This window comes from Phallusia mammillata, chromosome 1 (assembly GCF_965637545.1).
Source record: "Phallusia mammillata chromosome 1, kaPhaMamm4.hap1.1, whole genome shotgun sequence".
In the NCBI taxonomy this organism is placed as follows: domain Eukaryota; kingdom Metazoa; phylum Chordata; class Ascidiacea; order Phlebobranchia; family Ascidiidae; genus Phallusia; species Phallusia mammillata.
The window spans coordinates 19,169,099-19,189,584 of NC_137252.1; the positions used below are offsets into that span (position 1 = coordinate 19,169,099).

Consider the following 20,486-nt stretch of genomic DNA (forward strand, 5'->3'; position numbering starts at 1 on the left):
TTTGTTATACGCGTTTGGTCAAGAAAGAGTGGTTCAAATTTATTCAAATTTCAAAATTTGATCCTCCTGAAGTTTGACCCCAAACAACCCAGCGGTTCACCCACAGGCCCCCCCAAAAAAAAATTTAAACGGCTGTACTGACTAAAGTACATAATTTGAGAGTTTCATGCTTTGTTGGTTGTTGCAATGTAAGGTATTCTAAAGAATTTTGTAACTTTTTATTGGATTCAGCCACTTTACCCCTAAACCCCAAAATAATAAGTTTAAGGCCAAAAATACAAGCCCTAATGTGCTGAAATGTTAAACAATTGTTTGCAGTAGGTTATTCGTTCAGTATTTAAAATTTTGCCTTAATCGGCCAAATAGTTACTTTTACAGCCCATAATATGTGTACACTGTCAGTCAGATAGACATCTCAACTCTCAAGGAAGTAATTCGCTTGTTTACGATAAAGGCGGGTGAATGCAGCGGGAGTGCTCAGCTTGACGTCCGGACGGACGTTTTACGAGACAGTCGTGTCGGTAATCAGAAATCAGCTGTTTTTGCGCAGCGTGCTAAGTCGTTTTATTTCGTTATCAAGCACATTTTCAGTTTTGGAAAATTGTATTTAAAAACTGACCTTGAACGACAATATTAAGGTCAAAGAATAAATTAAAAGTATTTTTCCCGTTCTTATTTACTTGTAATTATATAACAGTAATGATGCAAAAAGAATACGGTTTTTAAAGTTGGGTTATTGCTAAAGTTGGAAGTTTTTCCTTAAGAATCTTAAAATAACCAGGACGTTTGTTTACCGTAAATCCGCACAAACGCGCGTGCGGGGACCCATTCGTTTTTGCTTGCAAAAACAATCATATGTGTAGATCAAATGATGTGTATAGTAAATTGGTAAATATCGTATAGAATATATAAAATGGAAGTAGGCTATATCAGAAAGCCACCTTTCTAGTTCGATATTGGATTGTCTCATGCCTTCTCTTATTTTAAAAATATGAATTTTTGTAGATTGTTTTTATTATCTTGACAATGTGCGGGTTGTTGCCTGCAGGACTCCAACAAATAAACAAGAAACATAAATGCAAAAGTATGTACAGATTAGTTTAAAAGTGTAGTTGTTCTGTTTTGGTCATTGCATTTAGGCTACATTATAAACCTATTTTAAAACATTATGATATTTCCTATGCTTATTTTGTATTGGGTCCCATATTAGCCATTGTCTTTTTTAAGCCTTGGTTGTTTCTGCAGGCAAAAACTCATGGGTCCCCACACATGCAAAGTTGAAAATAATGCTTTTCAAGAGATAACCATGTTTTTGCAGTTGTCACCGTGTTGGACGGACGTGTTTTTTGGAGCTGCTGTTGTTGCTTTAAATTTCTGTTTTAACTGGCTACTTCGATGAGTTTATAGCTGTTATAACAAGTCAGATCTCCTGTAGCGGTCATATCAATATATCTTTCTCAAAAATGGAAAATATTACTATCAGGGGCAGCCATAGAATGTCTAATACTAAAGCAAGTGAAGTAGGTGAGCCAACATTACGAGACGTTTTCAACCTCATGCAGTCAATGGACAAGCGCTTGACCTCAATTGAAAACGACCTGAGGGAACGCGTCGGTGAGGCAGAAACAAGCCTCGAGGTTGCACACCATCGAATTGACGAGCTCGAGGGCAAAGTAGCTTCGCTTGAAACACCTGAAGGAAACTAAGACTGAATTGAATCAAAAGCGCGTTATGGACGAAATGCGTTCAAAAGAATTTAACCTGCTGTTTCATGGCATACCCCAACTGCTATCTCTCGAGTCACCTGATCAAACTGAACATGTCTTAAGAACGTTCATAACGGAAAAACTGCAGTATTCTTCCTCTGAACTTGATAAAATACAGTTTAGCAATATTCACCGCCTGTCGCGGCGTACGTCAGCAATCAGTGGAAACAAAGATTTGTCTAAACCAGCCCCAATAGTTATCAAGTTTGTCAAGATGTCGGACAAAAGAAAATTGTTTTCTCTTTCTGGTCGCGCTCGGTCCTTCGATGCAAACATAACAAGGCATCTACCTGCTTCTATGCAGGCTCAAAGAAAGGAATTAATTCGACATGCAAACAAATTCTACAATCAGGGAAAAACTATCAAATGGAAAATTATTGAAGCAGATTACTGTCTGTTCGTTAATGGTGAGAAGTTTACCGATTTTTAGTCTTTTATGTTGTTTAAATGGATCGATATGGTGATGGTTTAGCGCTTTTTCATATCAATGCTCGGAGCATTTTCGCTCATAACAGTTCTTCTAAACTAGATGAACTGCATTTTATAGCATTAAATCGTGGTTTCGACATTGTCTGCGTGACTGAAACATGGCTAGATTCAAGTGTTTCTAATGAACGCCTCATCATTGACGGTTTTCAGTTTCCTTTTAGAAAGGACAGAAATAGGCACGGTGGCGGGGTGTTGGCGTATGTACGCGATGATATTCACTGCGTACGCTTGTATGCTCACGAGTCTGACGATTGCGAGTTGATGTGGCTGAAAATTACCATGGTTCCCGATTGTCGACCAATAATAATTTGCGTTGGATACCAACCTCCCAGTTATAACAAAGCCTCTAAAGATCTTTTTTCCGCAAAACTATGTTCTACAATTGATTTGTTACAGCAGACATCCAAATGCGTTATTATAGTAGGCGATTTTAATGAGCCCCACGCAACTATCTTCAATTCTGCATTGTATTCTTCTGTCACTCAACGCGGTTTTACGCAACTAATAGACCAACCAACCAGATTTAGTAACATTCTAGACTGGATTTTAGTAAACACACCCGAGTGCGTATTGTCATCTGGGGTACTACCACCACTTGCAAATTTGGATCACTGTGCCATTTATGTTATACTTAACGTATCTCGTGGCGCTCTCCCCAAACACGTGTTTTACAAATGGATTTTCGCCAATAGTGATTTTGAATCTCTAAAACAAACAATATTTTAAACAATATTTTAATCGCGTATCCATGGGATGATTTGGTTGCAAGCTCATCCTCTGTGGACGTGGCCCTAAACAACATTACTGATGTTGTTAACCAGACGTGCAAAACATATATTCCACTCCGATCTTATAAGCTAACAGCGAAATGTAAGCCATGGATGAATCACGAAATTAAACACCTGTTTCGAAAGCGACATCGCTGGTTTACCAGATGGAGAAATTCTGGTGAATTGCATCACAAATTACAATACAACAAACTTAGAAACGAAATTCAACGCAAAATTAAGACCGCAAAAGCTAAATACCATGCGCATATTGTTAACGAAGCCTGCCTTTCTCAACCTTCTTCTAAGAGGTTTTGGTCACTCACACGTAAAATCCTGAATACCAACGAAGTTTCCTATAACAGCAAAAGTACGCCAAGCTTTGTTTTCAACGGAGTAACTTATGTCAATGACATCGAGAAAGCAAATCTCCTAAATGAACATTTCGCCTCCATTTCCACACTCCCTTCAAATCTGCTTTCACTGTCTTTTCCTCCTTCTTCCTGCCAACTTAACCTATCCATACCTTCCATTGACATTACCCCGTTTGATGTGTACCACGTATTACGTAAACTTGACCCTAGCAAATCTTCTGATCCGCTAAATCTTCCTAATCACATTCTAAAACAATGTGCAGAATCCCTAGCAACGCCATTAAGCTATTTATTTGATTATATTATATCAGTGGGTATCTTCCCATCAGAGTGGAAAAAAGCTACAATAATCCCACTGCATAAATCCGGGCCAAAACATGATGTAAAAAATTATCGACCAATTTCGCTCCTACCCTCCCTATCAAAAGTTTTTGAAAAAATTCTCCACAAACACATGATTATTTATTTGGAATCAAATAAACTTCTGAACCCCAACAATTCCGGATTTCGAAAAAATCATTCAACCATCACCAATCTGCTTCACACAACCCACAATATTTACGCCGATCGTGACGAAGGCATTGATTGTCGAATCGTTTTTCTTGATATTTCCAAAGCTTTTGATCGTGTTTTGCACCACGGTTTATTTCATAAATTACAACAAATTGGGATAAATGGCAATTTGCTTCCTCTACTAAAATCGTACTTAACTGGTCGTGTACAACAAGTTCGCCTGAACAACAACCTTTCAACCTTACTACCTACAAATGCCGGAGTCCCACAAGGTTCAATTTTAGGACCATTGCTTTTTTTGATTTATGTTAATGACATCTCCAATAACTTAACCTCTAACATTTCACTTTTTGCTGACGACACTGCCCTTTATTATTCGGATAAATCTCCAAATCAACTTCAAAAAATTTCACAGCGAGATCTCAACCACCTCGACAAATGGGCTTCCACTTGGGCAATTAACTTTAATCCCTCCAAATCTAAAGTACTATCGCTCTGTAAAAGTTCCAATCTTCCTCAAATATTTTTCAAAGGTGTAGCTCTGCCTGAAACCCGTGCACATAGCCTACATATCTCGGCCTCATATTTACACCAACACTTTCTTGGCATGACCACATTCGTTACATTTGCCACAAAGCACAAATCAAAGTTAACCGATTGCGCAAAATATCTAACACAGTCTCTCGGCATATCATCCTTACCCTTTATAGGTCTTGCGTTCTTCCTACGCTTGAATATGGCGACATTTTATTCGATAACTGTAACCTCTGACTGTGAAGCACTAGAAAATGTGCAACACCAATCGGCTAAACTAATTTTAGGGTGTATGAGGACCACTTCGTATGATAAAATATTACAGGACCTTGGATTGACACCCCTCCGTGTTCGTCGCAACGTTCACTCTCTCGTTCAATTTCACAAAGTTCTAAATCGCATAGGACCTTCATATTTACAAAGCTGCATTCCTGAATACGTTAAAAACTTAATTAAATATGACTTGCGTAACCCCCTCAAAATACATCCCATTGCGTGCCGCATAAATACCAAATATAACTCATTTTTTCCCAAAACTATCCGCTTATGGAATGAACTTCCAAAAGAAATCCGATTGATAAAATCTGTTTCAGTTTTTAAAAATAAAGTTAAAAAACTTTTCTTTACGTATCCAGTCAGAACCTTACATCTGCATGGCTCTTGTCCTAAGACAACTGCCCTTCATTGCATGCTTCGACTTAACCATAGCCCACTCAATATCAATCCCAGGCACTTTCGCCCTTGTGCATGTCAGGCCGTAGAAACCACGCAACATTTGTTTCTCAATTGTCCACTATTGATTCGTCCTCGCACAATTTTGTTTTCTACTGTTTCGAATATTCTGACAGAAAACGCTAAGTTTAACGCTTCATTTCTTTCCAATCTTTCTCCTGGTGCAATTATTCGTTTCATGCTATTTGGTCATCCTGATTTAACAGACGCCCACACACTGTTATTATTCCATGCCGTTAACAAATATCTGCATGCGTGTAATAGATTTTGATTTCTGCTGCCGATTTATTGACATTTTAACCTCTTTCGTTCGCTTTTCCTCTTTTGTTTACTATTATTATCGACTACCCTTTATCTGAAAATACGTTTATTTCTCGTATGGTGACACGACAAAGGACAGTTTTCAGTTTTCGGACTGTCGTAAAATAAAAAAATAAAAAAAAGATAACCATGAGAAAGTGTTGTAGGGTAAAATACAGTGATCTGCAATAGGCTTAAACAATAATACTATGCTCTTCAACCGGTGTGCATGGTGCACCCTAGGGTGCACCAAAATATGCAGGGGTGCACAAGTACGAAAAGGTATACAAGGGTCGATCACAAACTTCTAATGAACACTTAATATTTGACCTTCAGGTTATTAGAAAAAAGATGTAGGTTTCAACTGATATATAAATGAACCTCTGTATTCTTTAAAAATGACCTATTTTAGGGGGCTAGTAGGGTAACTAATGGGGTCCGACACACAAACTAAAAACATATAAAACCTCAATGACTCAATCAATAGTACTGCAAAATTTCAGCCCAATCTGCAAATGTTTAAAATTTCGACCACTAGAGTTGTTTTGGGCAACAACCGTTATGCGGCTGTTGACAACCCCCTAACTGCCATGGCGCAAAAACGTCCACCAAGCCCACAAAACCCACAAGCAACATACAACTGGTTGCACATGTAAGATTATCGCACCACAGAATCTTTTGTTTGTGGTGCCCGGTAACATACAAACACGTTTTACACCTTTGGGGCTTTTAGGCTAAATGTTGGGGCTACAGGGTTGAACACACTACTCAACATTTATAAATGGCATACTCTACAAGCTATCCAAATTTAAAATTCCGACACTGTTTACAAACTCCCTCATTTTAAGGGGCTAGCTAGGTAAATATGGGGGTTATCAGGACAATCAAAGTGGGATGTACATCTACATAACTATATCTACCATCTGTGTAAGTTTCAGCCAAATCCATCAAACATTTGATGGCCAAACAAGTCGGACAAACTTTGGGAAGAAAAATACCCATTTTAAGGGGCTAGCGAGGTAAATACTGGGGTTATCAACAAAAACAAAGTGAACCAACTAAACATGTCATGCACAAGACATTGCAGTGGTCAGTAATGCAGGTTTGATGTAAACTGTTAATTGTGCATTTGTAAATCATTACAGATCTCAGTTGAAATTTACTTGTTTAAATTTAGGTCATTAAAAGGTGAAGCACAGTTAAACAACAATGGAAAAATAATACTATTTTCTTCAGGTTGTGGTTAGGTTTTATTGATTTTCGACTTTTTAAATGTTACATATAAAGAAAAACCAGCATCAAGTCAAAAAACATTTTGTAAATGTGACTACATTGTAAATGTGATTTTATAAATGACTACATTTACATACACTACTGCATTGAGGCATTTATATGCCAAGATCCTACCAGTCACTTTACAAATGGTGTTTTCTACATCTGCTATTAATACTTGTCACTACCATGTAGTAAATACATAAACTGAAGCTAAACAGAGAGACATATTCACATTACTTCTATTAGTATCAAGCAATATTATCACACCGTAGATGTTTAGCATTTTTGGTGCCATGAACGACATTGGGTGCATATTTTCGTGAAATCAGAAAAACTTGAAAAAACAAAAAAGGTTCAAGGGCCTGAGATATACCAATCACAAAATACCAAAACTTGTTTACTTTTTCCTTGTCAGAATTTGAGCCAGTGAAACCCATTTAGATGACAACCGGATGGGCAAACTAAAAAGTCAGATGTCTATTTTTTAACTGACATGTGTAAATGCACTAGGGTGAAATAGTAAAAACAAAACTTTTACAAAAACAAAGAAAAATATATATTTATCCAGTACATACCATGATGCAAAAATACCCTTTTCTTGCTACCTTTTTATATTGCCTGGCTTTAAGAATATTCCCATTCCAAGCAAACCCATGTTAGAATTTTCATATGTCCCTTATAATTATACATAGCATTATTTTATGTGTAACCCACAGTGAAATAAGCTTTATTTCTATAGGTAGAGACTTTGGTGTACAGTGTTATGAAACACATTCAATACATGACATGACTTGAATAACTTGAAGTATACTATTGTGATCAGACATTGATTAAACAAGTATAACTTGCAGCACATTATGTAAGGGTTATGTACATGTTAGTGACACAGTCTCACTGTCATGAGTTCTACTTAACCTGGTGTTAATTTATTACACACCCTATTTGCACAAACCTTGTATTTGTTGTACACATAAGCACAAAAACATTTTGCCACCTGGAGATTAAAAGTTATGGGCCCAAACAATCTGTTGACAAAATGCAATTACCATTTTTATAGGCATAAAAAAGTTCCATTAAAATGAGTTGCAGGCATTGTGTCCAAGTAAATTAGTTTGTTGTAAAAACAGCAATGTGAAACAGTGAAAACTGAAAGCAATATTTGCCTGACACACAAAAATCATTCACCTCTCAGTTCTTGTCAAAAAACTAAGCACTTTAAAGTTCTGGCAATGTGCCCGAAGGTTGCCTTAATAGGAAGTATGATTTTTTTGTTGAATAGGAAAGTATGATTGGGGTTAGAATGCTGAAACCACAAGCAGTTGGCCACTTGGTCTCCTACGCGTATTCTTGGCCATTCTTCCGCTTATTTAAGCCTTGCCATATCTATTCCTACTCAAGAAACAGTAAAACATGTGATAGGTGAAGATAACATATTCCTATTGAAAAAGTCTATTGAAAATGCAAGAGAACACTTTTAACAGACCATCTGCAATTAACCAATTACATGATGATATTGATAACACGTGACACGTAACCTAGCAACGCTCTTTAATGCTACAGATAAGAGCGGGAGTTTGACGACTAGTTCGGTACCTAAATTAGAATTACCTTACTTAAACAAGGTAGTTGAACTCACGTGAATTTGGTGGCCTAGGGTTTTAGGATTTAACTTTTTTCTACATGGTGGTCTACCACTCTAAAATGGCAAGATATGCTTGATTGCGTATTCACTGCAAGCCAACAGACCAATCATACGCCAACTTTTATATCACGTGACAAATTTTTTTGTAACTTAGCAACTGCCTTTCATGCTACAGATAAGAGCGGGAGTTCGGCGGCAAGTTTGAGGTATTTTTGTGATAGTGCAATTGTAGTGAAGACTATTTTCTAAATCACAAAGATGTCAGAGGAGAAGGTAAGTTTTTTTTCTGGCAAGTTTTCCTTCCAAAATGTGTATTAACGGTTTTTACTCGCCAGGATATGGATAACTTGTCCGGTGATGAGTATGTTAAAGCGGTTTTCAAAGATGCCGGGGTAAGTCTGTATTCTGTACAATCAAGTACATTATCTTTGCTTTTGTTACATAGGCCCACTTATATTTTAGGTGTATAGGTAATATTAAAAGTATTTTGTATAAAGATTCATTATGACCCTGCGCCAGAGCATTTTACTGCGAACCGTGAAGTTGAAACTCTTAACAAGGTAACGTCAGCATAGGATTTTTATTACTAATATGTAACCCAGCTATTACTACCTATTTGACATGTTGTAACAAAGCATGCACAAATTAATAAATGCCCTATTCAGACTATTCTGAACAAGCACATATGTGATGATGATGAGACTTTTTATTGGAGATATTCACTTGGAGTAAGTTGTTGAATGTTAATATTATTAGTATTTATTTATTTCATAACAAGTTTTGATGGCCTTATGTATTTTATAGATTGAAGGGGATCCTTTGTACCAAGTAAGTGTTTTTTTGGCACAGTGTTGTGTTGTTTATTTTAAAGTACATATTATCAGAGAGTCATAAACCACCAACTCAAATGTAAGTGCACACAATGATGTTAGTGTGTCACAAAAAGACAAATCCCAGTGAATAATGGGTCACAATTTCTATATTACCTATCCATTACAATATTTATGAAAAAAACATTCCAAATATTTGTCTTCTAGTGAAAATTAAATCTTTCAATTTACATACACCAACAACACATTTAAAAAGTGTTTTTTCAATGTATTTTTTGAATCTGTGCCACTAGTGTAGTATTTAGTACTATTCTGCATTGGTTTTATGTGCAGAATACAGACAATACAAGACACTATATCACATACTCTATCCCAGTGGTTCCCAACCTTTGGTGGACCGTGGCCCCCTAAAAGTCACTTTTTGGCCTCGTGGCCCCCTTTAAGTAACCCTGAAGGTCCTGTGGCCCCCTTTAAAAGTGTAAAGGCAATCTCGAGTTGAAATTTGGTACTAATTTCGACTTTAAACAGGTCGAATAGGGTAACCAAGAATCCGCAATCGTGAAAAACCTCAATATAGACAAATAGTATGTGAAATAGTCGATTGAATTAGGGAATAAACGTAAAAAAGAAAATGGCGTTTAGTGGGTGTTTCTTGTGAATTTAGACCTGTGGCCCCCCGGAACACAGCTCGTGGCCCCCCTGGGGGGCCATGGGCCCTGGTTGGGAACCACTGCTCTATCCTATTCAATTAATATCCACTTGTATCTTTAGCTGTGAATGACCTGTACATCTTTATTGCTTTTTGTTCAGTTTTTTTATTCTATTTTTTTGTCCTCTTAACACTCTCTTATATGCTGTTGTGACTATCCTTAATCAGATATTACTGGTCATTTTCTACCTCTGGTGAATTTATAGACAAGTTTATCAGCAGGGAAAAGTAGTGAAACGCCTTTCATTAACACGAAAACAAAAGATCTAAAAGGATGAGTCTGTGTATTATCCTTAAGTTTAATCATATTCATAGTTGTTTAAAATACCCCTTTCCTATTTGACAATTATTCCAAAGTTACCAATAGAAGATCCAACGGAGGGAAGTTGGATTAAGTTTATTTGGTTGGAAAGAAACACATAGCGGTGAAAAAACGCATAGTAACACACCTACACTGAAATCACTATGCTGGTAATATATAGCTGATCGATGATAATATGTTATGGAGCGCAAAATAGTGGATGGCACAGTTGATGGAGGATGATTAAATGTGCTGTAACTACACCATATTATGACACATTCTGTGACTTGAGCTCACCAGAGAGTGAGTTTCATCCACTATTAGTATAACCCGACTGCGGGGAATGTTGGTTGGACCTGTTAAGGTGGCCCTAAACACCTACCAGCCTTACTAGAATCTAACCAATCGTGTCAAAAATGAGGCTGGGGTTCAACAGGAAAACAACCTCCCACCAACATCGCATTTTTGTGATAACATTTTTGAGGTGACAGTTTCACCCCTCTTCTTTAAACTTTGCCTTCTCTCTTTTGTAGTGGCATTTATGTAGGTGTTGTGACTCACTGCAATCAGTTATGCATGTTTTAAGATACACCAGCAGCAAAGTAGGACCTCACAAAATGCCATGCACAGCACACATAAATTTGAGATATTGTTGTTTTTAAAGGGTTGTTTCTTATGCTTCTTATTTCTGTATTTGAGAAAATTGTACTGTGGAAGTTTACATAGGATTTTAAATGTTGGTTAATCACATTCGTTTCGAACCTGTGTGCTTATCAATATAATGCAATTAACCGGACAATTGTCTTAACAATAACAGGGATATAGTTTGAGCTTAAAGATCTTGATGCAATAAAATGGTTTATTTGATTATCCAGATTTTTCTGTATTGTGTTTTTTGCTGTATATGTGTTATTATCATATGATAAACATACATTCATAACTGGGATCAGCCCTGAAGCATCTATGCAGACCAGCGATCATGACACACTCATAATTAAATCACGATATGACAGGCCCATTGAAGGTACCTCACTGAATCAACCTGTTTGAACAATTGCTATCAACTTGTTTACAAGTGTCATGTATATCGTTAAAGTTTTTATTCTAACATTTGTAGTTTTAGTATATGCATGGTGTGCAAAAGATTAAACAAAGCTTATTCAAGAACCTTGGTTTAGTTAGTCTTGCCTATTCAAGAACCTTAGTTTAGTTAAACAGACTGAAACTTAGTTCTTAATTGTAGGTTTATATTTTTGGTTTAATAGTTTGAACCAAAAAAATTAAAGCAAACAGTTCAAGTTGAGTAATATGCTTTTGTTTTTCAAAATTTTCAGCCGGATGTAAAGTACAAGAAAAAGGTAGGTATTGTTGCAGAATATGTGCATATTTTTAGACACATGTTAAAAGTGTTGACTTTGTTTATTTAGAACCCAAAGCGTCAAAATCTGAAGGTCAGTGAGTGATTGCTTTTAAAGGGTAAAGCTGGAAAGATTTTGTATAATTTTCTGGATTTTCTTTATAGGCGAGAATGGACACAACCACCACAGTATTTTATTTTGATGCATGCATGCCAACAAGGGTAGGAGTTGGGACAGAAGTTAGATTTTTAAAACTAAACTTTGCTCACTTTTGTTACAGATCTCAATTGATAAGAGGGAAACAGAAACTCATGAGTGCAAAACAGTAGATGGGGATTCAAGTGTAAGACATAAATTTATGTGTATTTGTAGAGATTAATTTGTTGTTTAGCCTGTTATTTCACTCTGTTTAATTATACAGAGACTCGTAAAGGAAAAGATGCAAAAAGAGCAAGAAGTGAGTACAGACGAAACCGGTTATTCAGGATTGCAATTTGCCAAGCTTTATCCTGATTAACCGGTTTCCAGATTGTTCAAATTCTCTAAACAATAGAACATTTCTATAAACAGTACAACATGTGTTGATAATTTATACTTACCCAGCTGAATTAATGTTGTTAGGTAGCTCATTTAAGGCAATAGAGTTGCTTTCTCCTCTATGATAGTCAAAAATGAACAAAATCACTCTTGCATAACTAGGTCAGCACTACACCACTGAACAGAAGGTGAAGTCACAACACAAACTGTATTGGGTGTGTGGTGCAATCGGCACCAAATGGACACGAGCTGCACATATATTTGTTTTTGAAATAATAGCTATCATTTTTTCCCAGTCCATCCATCTTCTCCGTTTTTCTTAACAGATTTGTCTTAAGGCAGTTGTTACACACATTACATTATTTAGGCCAGTTTGTTGAAATCGATAATAGTGAGAAAACTGTTACCAAGGGAAAATAAATTAAAATGAAACAAAAACAAGCATTTTTGTTTGCCATAATCGCATTTTTGTCTGAAATATCATCCACTTCAACCAACTGTTACTCTAAGTTACCCAGTGGGAAGTCTGACAAAGGAAAGTTGCTAAATGCAGAACATGTGCAAAACAAGTTTTATTTGACTATTCACTGCCTAAAACATGATGTCATTTCATCAAACTGTTGTGCTGGTATGGTGCAATGGATCATGTGTCTTCAAGATAGACACCTACTTCACAACATGCACACATGCATTTGTGATACTGTCTTTAACAACGCTTTATAACTAAATATTTTAAGAAAAACAGTTGACTGTGCGACTTTCACCCACAAATCAATAATGCAGTTGTTAAAAAATCATTTAAAATATTTCCGTTTATCAAACATTATTTTGCTTAACAAATGGTTGGCAACATTTGAAATCCCCTTTTAAGCAGCCCACACCATAAAACAGATTGCATTTAATTGATTTAAATTTTCTTTGCAAATGATAGTTTTTCTGGTTCACCTTACCATTCTCATCAACAAGTTTTTAAACTTTTTATCTATGCTCTCTGTACTCAATTATTATAATTTTCTTTTCTTTGTGATTAAGATTGTTGAGGTAAAATTTATGGGAAAAGGCGAAAGTATGCCAGTTGAATATCTTCAAGAAATTGATGACCTTTTCAACCAATATATCACTGAACCTGAGGATGAGCAGGTGAGTAAATAATACTTAACTTTTTATTTAATTAAGCAAGTTTTGCTATGTGTAATTTAATTTAAACCGTCTGAGATGGTAAATTTATTTGTGAGATAATTAGCAACTTTGGATTTCACAAAGCTTGGTCGTTTATAATACATATTTTATTATGTTGATTGCAGCAAAGCTTTAATTGTGAAATGAATTTGTTGATACTGTTTTTAAAAATTAGCTTTTTTGCTCTTTCCCAATTTATTTGAAACAATGATCTCTCTGCTTCCTGCCTCATTGCTGGCCCATGGAATTATTTTTAGTATTGTTTTCTACTTGAGTGTGCAAGTTTAATTTAGATCAAATCTCAGAATGTCCGTTTGATTTTAAAAAAATGCTTAGTTGTCGGCTATTTCGGGAATAGCTGCTTAAAGCGCTATTTATTATGTGGATGCTTTAGTGACTTTTGATGGGAATGTGGTTAACAGTATCCCCAAAGTTAGATACACCATACACAGAAAAAAATAATTTTATTAATGATAAACATAACAACTAATTGACAACCTGCACTAAAGATGACAACAGTAATTGTTGAAACATCTGCAACTGCATGAATTTTATAAACACAAGTTCTCTTGAGGTTATGTTTTTAATTAAAGTATTCAAAATAATCATAATAAACAAACAAAACAAGTCTGTCTTCTTTTTAGCCTGAACTAGGTTTTTTTAATGAAGCTGATGATACAAAGGTAACTTGCAAGACAATATTTGGTTGATATCTGTTTAATAAAGTAATTTATATTGATTTGCCAGTGCTTTGACATTGTGAAACAAGATGATGTTGCAAACACTACACAGTTATTTAGGATTGATGAGGTACAGGACTTATATTTATGCATATTCTTTTTAAAGATCTGTTAAAATTTATTGCGTTTATCTGTGTCAGCACTTTTAGTGTTTTGGACAGGTATTTTTTGTCAGTGAATAGAAGTTAAAGGAAAACAGGTAGTGGTAGTCCAGTAAATGTGATGTACAGAAATTTTGGTTCAATCATGCATTTATAATAAAGTCTTGCTAAATGTACTGTTCAAACATTTGTTTCAGCCCTTAGAAATCATTGATCTTGAAGTTTATGAGGAGGTAAATAATCAATTTTGCATGTTGCAATTTCAGTCTAAACTTTGACAATTTTAGGTTAATTCACCGCATGATGCAGCACCAATGGCTGACAATATAAAGGTACATTAAAGTTGATGTATTTAAAACCAAAATGGTTATTATTGCATTACAACGTTTGCAGGTGGAATGTCGCCTTGTTTTAGAAGCTGTGATTGACAATATCGTTGAAATTGAAAGTAAAACTGAGGTATGCTAAGGTAGGGCCTTTTAACATTTTTTTTCTTATTTGTGTTGTTTGACAGGCTATAGTATCAAAGCCGACAAGTATTGAGATGAAACCTGCAGTTTCAGATATTGAAGATGATGTCAATCAAACCATCGAAAATCTTGTTGATCAGGTTGTAGCTCAGGTAGACTCAAAACTTAAAGTAAATGATTTTATACTTGATTAAAAAAGTGTATATAGACTGTATTGATCTGTTACTGTCATTTCAATTTTTATGAGTATTAATTGTTGTCGAGGTGCATATTGGTAAACATTATGCTGAGTCATTCAATGTCTTAAAGTAAGAAAAAAAAATTGTTTTAGGGTTAAATGATTCAAGTTTTTGTCATTTGCAAATTTAAATACTTCTTATTTTGTAGAATTACCCTCCACAGCAAAGCCACAGTTTGCTGTCTGGTTGCCCCCCAAAAAAGAAGGTGAGCAAATTTTTGTGAGAATGCTTTTCAAATGGTGAAGGATAGGTCATTTTTTCATTCTGGGACATGTGAAATCAGACATTATTTGTTAGCTTCACTGTACTGCCCCAAGTGGGAGAACGCATGTTACAAACAATGGTAAATGCTAAAAACATATCTGTGCCAGGCCAAAAATTCTTTAGATATCTATTAACTTTTTTAGTCAGATTTCACATGGCCAATGTTGTTGTCAGATAGAAAAGTGGCTTTCCTATTCATTTCCGTTTTATATCCTTTTTACCTATTTACTATACATTTTAGCAGGCAAAAACGAAAGGGTTCCTACACGTTCAATTTTGGCCAGTTAAAAACATTACTTTTGGTCCTTAAAATTCCAGACATGTGATTAAAAATTATAAATACCTGATTGGAACAAAATTTTACAGCACAAAGTTTTGCTATAAAAAGGTACAGTTGCACCACTAGCCCCAAAAATTAGTGATCATTTTAAACAATGTCTGAATTGGTTCAAGTTTCAATCAGCTTTGGAATGTAGCATTGTGAGGTGTCCGTTGTTGTTTTTCACCTTGTTGCCCACCACTTTACCCACTGGCCCTCTATAATGGTTCCGGAAACTCAGCAATCTTTATATCATTTGTTTCTGTATATTAGTGTACTTTTCAATTAAAAAACGCCACATTATGCCTAATTAAATAAATATCTGATTTACATTTTATGATGTATTGTCTGTGTGTGGCCTTGTAGCAAACCAAAATATACAAATCTTCTGTGTTCATTTATAGCAACCTTACTGTTTCTTTATTTTTATATCTTAGATGGGAAAAATGCAAAAGTTTAAGAAACTTATGCTTCGTTTCTTTTGCTGTGGTGCTAAAGTGGATTGTTAAAGCTGTTGGTAAGGGTTTTTGGTTCCTGATAAAAATCTAATTGTTATTCAGTGCATTATTGATTTTTCAGATGCAGCTCTTTTTGTGATTCATCTTTCTTCACCTTTTTTATTCGCATACTCATGACCGCAAGTTAGGATACAGGTTGTGATTGAACTGTAGTTTTATGTCGGGGTAAAAGCTTATCTGGAACATACATATTGATTATGTTACAAAAAAGTAAATCTCAGAAAAAGAAACTGTACACCACATGTCCCTAACATGTTTACTTTGTCAAAAAACCTTCTCACCAAAATAGCATGTCCAAATCAGCTACCAGTTAATCTATTGGCAGCTTAGCAATCAAGTCCATAAAGGATGCTTACCAGCCAAGCAAAATACTCATTTATCCAACCAATTAGCAATGCCCAATCTGCAATTCCCTGCACACTTGGAAAGTTAGTGCACCACACAAGTTAACATTGCCCAACCAACCATACACGAATGCCCAACCAGTAAGTATAACCCCACCCAACTAGGTCAACAATGGTTGGCCCTCCCCACCATACAGAAATGCCCAACCAGCATTGTACAACAATGCTTAACCTATCCAACTGATTAAAGTGCCCAACCCAACCATCCAACTGAATTCCTCAAATGGGTTAGCAATGCCCAACCCCCCTGTCAAATAAAAATGCCACACCCACCTGATCAGTTAGAAATGTTGAACCCACCCATCCAGGTTAGCAATACTTGACCCACCCAACCAATCAAAAATGCTCAACACAACTGAACAATTAGAAAAGCCCAACCCACTCGGTCACTTAGAAATAGCTAATCCACCCAACCAGGTTAGCAATGCCCAACCCATCCGCCTAAACAGAAATGACCAAACCAGGTTGGCAATGTCACCTAAATTTGAAAATGCTCAACTGACCTCACCAATTAGAAATGGTTTATCCACCCAACCAGGTTAGCAATCCCAACCCACCCGTCCAATCAAAAATTACTAACTATTCCAAACAGGTTCGACATGACCTACTTGACGAACCAGGTTAGCCATAGACAACCCACCAAACCAGGTTAGCAATGTCCAACCCATTGGCCAATTAGAACGGCTAATCCACCCAATCAGGATAACAACCCCCTCCCAACCCCACTAATTACAAATGCCCAACCAACCTGATCAATCAGAAATCCCCAACCCATGCAATCAATAGGAAACGACCAACCCACCCAACCTGGTCAGCACTGCCCAACCAACCTGACCAATCAGAAATGACCAACCCACCCAACCAGGTTTACAATGCCCAACACACCTGGTCAATTAGAAACGACCAACCCACTGAACCTGGTTAGCACTGCCCAACCAACCTGACCAATCAGAAATCCCCAACCCATGCAATCAATAGGAAACGCCCAACCCACCCAACCTGGTCAGCACTGCCCAACCAACCTGACCAATCAGAAACGACCAACCCACCCAACCAGGTTTACAATGCCCAACACACCTGGTCAATTAGAAACGACCAACCCACTGAACCTGGTTAGCACTGCCCAACCAACCTGACCAATCAGAAATGACTGACCCAGACAACCAGGTTTACAATGCCCAACACACCTGGTCAATTAGAAATGACCAACCCACTGAACCTGGTTAGCACTTCCCAACCAACCTGACCAATCAGAAATCCCCAACCCATGCAATCAATAGGAAACGACCTACCCACCCAACCTGGTCAGCACTGCCCACTTAATCAGCAAGGCCCAAACCTAATCAGCATTAAAGCCCAACTTTTTACTTTATTTGAAGTGCTTAACCCCAGAAAACTCACAACTCCTAACATGATTTAAAATGTCCCCCATTTTTTGGCAATGTTCATCATCATTGCCAGATTCACCTACCTAATCAACAAACCATGCAATGGGCTGTACCGTTTTTGACAACCTGATTGGGTATTTTTTTAACCCTATTGAAATTTTAGTGACAGTACCCAACCCAATAACCGTCCAGCTTTTTAAAACTGAGAAGCTTTGTCCAGCAATCCCACTCAGTGAGTAGAGCCGTGGAGGATTGTTTGATTTTGGCAAGATTTTGTTTTCTGTTGATCTAATGGTTGCTCTGCAAATAGTTCATATTTTCGTTAGTGATATCATGTAAACTCACTGCTTTTTCTACAGACCACCTGGTAAGGGGGGTACAGTTGGTCAGAAGTAGTGGCTGGTGTACTTACATTTACTGTGTTGCCTTGTCCACATGGAGGCTATCCCAAGGGGTATAGCCTGCCATGCAGTATAAACATGGCCATGGAAGCATAGTAAATGGCACGGGTGAGTGTGATGGTTTTAGGGAATTGGGCTAGTGATTACTCATTGGTTACCAAACAGATTTTTTGGTCAGGTCTGGAGGTTGGATGAATTGTTCAAATTGGTTTTGGTTTTGAAGGGTGGAAGGTAGCCTATTGCCAAAGTGCTGTTTGCATTTTTGACTCAATTAACTTATCAGTTACTTACTAGTTGCCCAAACCTGACCATTTACATCACTCATTTTCTGAAAAACTTATGTTAAAATGTATTAACTTCAAACTTGGTACCTTACTGATTTTATATACATATGTATTTTTAGCGGCAACATATCTTTAATATCATCAAGTTAGGCTATGCATAGATTTCCTTATGTTAGTAAAATAAAGTTTTAAAATTATTATCTGGTTAAGGTTGTTATAATTTTTTGTACGTAGTAGCTGTAGTACTAAAACATAAATGTTAGGCATATTTTTCTTGCATTTTGACTAATTTTTAATAGGACACTACCTTACAAGTGGTTTAGATACAAGTATAAATTATAGAAATAAATATTTTTCAGTGATTTTATTTTCACAGATATTAAATCTAATATACTTTTTCGGTTTTGAACACAATTAGTTTTATCCTAATAGTGTTTTGTTCTTAATAATGTTAAAGAATAGGATAAGACTCATCGATTAACTTATATAAACTGTATGTAGAGGTTATACTGTTTGTGTACATTCATTTAAAGTTGGCAACTGTACAGCCTTTTTATCATTTAAAAGGATTGCATTTGGAAACAACAAAATAAAGTTCTTTTGGCTGCCTAATTTATTTCTCAAAACAATTACTAAATTTTACTGTTGGTAACATTAAATGAATGTACATTGGTTAACTTACGGGTGCGAGGGGAAATATTTAAAAATGTAAAACTTCAGTAAGGTGTCATAATTTCAAGTTAAAACATGTTTAACATGTGTTTTTTGACATTGTGTGAGTAGATAGTTAGGTTTGGGACTTGTGAGCTAGCTGCTAAGCACATTGAGGCAAAAATACAGGCACTTTCGCAATAGAATATCTACCATTGTTTAAAACTTAAACCAATTAGAACAATTTTTTCCATCCAACAGTACCTGGGTAAAAAATCTTGCCAGACGAAAAAAATCTGGCTTGTTTGGTGGCTAGTGAGTTAGTCACTAGGTCAATTTTCTAAAACCAGAAGTCACATTCATCCTACAACAAGTGCATTAGCCTTTCTGGCCTACATGGACTCCCCGTCAAACAGGTGGCTGTGGGAAAAGCTTTGAGTCTGCATGGTATTACCAATGAAAATGTGAACTATGTTACAGGGGATCGGTGTGGGTGCAGCGTAGGATGGGAAGTTGAAGGGCAGAGTAACTGTTTGGTTAACAGCAAAATGATTTCTTGCTAAAAATTAAACAAATCTCCACTCCTTTACTCACTGAGTGGGACTGCTGAACACAGGTTATTAGCTTTGGAAAGCTGAACGTCAGTACACAAGGCCAGGCCTGGAGGGAAACACAGTCTACAGGGCGATGTTGAGGTTGGTGGGTTGGTTATAACTTGGTGTAGGCAACTAGAGTGCAAAGTAGCCTTGTGGGGAGTGGGATCGTATTGACCTTGGTTTGGGTACATCATTTCGAAAGATTTAAAGCACTTTAGGTTTGTTTGTTGGTGCCATTTGCCACTAAGCAGAGCATACAAAAATACTAAAATAGGTCTGATGATAACAGTAACAAAACAATTTAGCAAGAAGTAGTACTGTATCAACTAAATTTGACTCTCAGAAAACTCAACAAATGGTACTAAGCAAAAAGGACTGAAATAAGGTTAATATTTCTTCAAGGGGCATGTGGTGTTGTTTGTAAAAAAATGGTCTGGTTTCAACCTACAAAATTTATTTAATTTCAATTACATCACCTGTTTTGTATCTTGCGGTCATGAGGTCATTTTGTGTCTAATAAAACAACTACAAAATAATTCCAATCATGTTTTAGCTAAAAATGCGTTGTTGTGGTGACACAAAGCAGCTTAACAAACAAGTACTGCGCTGGGTGTTGTCTGCGGGATTTGTAGGTTGTAGTCCCAAGTCAAGGCCTACTTTTTTGAGATCTTGGTTACGCCTTTGCAGTGTTAGTCATGGCTGCTGGTTACCTATTTGTGGTAAAGCTTGCACAACACGTTAATCACTGCCTCATCTGAAATCATGTTGTTAATTTCTTTAAATTCATTAGAAAGCGGTACGTAGA

General features: G+C 36.5%; 1 protein-coding gene and 1 pseudogene across 2 annotated transcripts; both read left to right on the forward strand.

Annotated features, from left to right (window-relative positions):
• The first annotated feature begins 1,220 nt into the window (after window positions 1-1,220).
• Window positions 1,221-2,377, forward strand: LOC145230530 (uncharacterized; annotated as a pseudogene).
• A 6,196-nt stretch (window positions 2,378-8,573) lies between these two features.
• On the forward strand, window positions 8,574-17,190 carry LOC145209314 (uncharacterized). Of its 2 annotated transcripts, XM_080079587.1 has the most exons (20): window positions 8,574-8,665; window positions 8,728-8,784; window positions 8,890-8,952; window positions 9,058-9,120; window positions 9,197-9,220; window positions 11,567-11,590; window positions 11,660-11,683; window positions 11,755-11,811; window positions 11,871-11,933; window positions 12,012-12,047; window positions 13,160-13,267; window positions 13,951-13,989; window positions 14,054-14,116; window positions 14,345-14,380; window positions 14,435-14,479; window positions 14,541-14,606; window positions 14,662-14,769; window positions 15,005-15,061; window positions 15,877-15,956; window positions 16,019-17,190. In XM_080079587.1, exons 1-19 carry the CDS (start codon window positions 8,651-8,653, stop codon window positions 15,946-15,948), a joined length of 1,020 nt encoding a protein of 339 aa, XP_079935713.1. In that variant the 5' UTR covers window positions 8,574-8,650; the 3' UTR covers window positions 15,949-15,956; window positions 16,019-17,190. The 2 variants fall into 2 exon arrangements, with proteins under 2 accessions (XP_079935713.1, XP_079935714.1); XM_080079588.1 differs by lacking the exons at window positions 13,951-13,989; window positions 14,054-14,116; window positions 14,345-14,380.
• The last annotated feature ends 3,296 nt before the right edge of the window (window positions 17,191-20,486 follow it).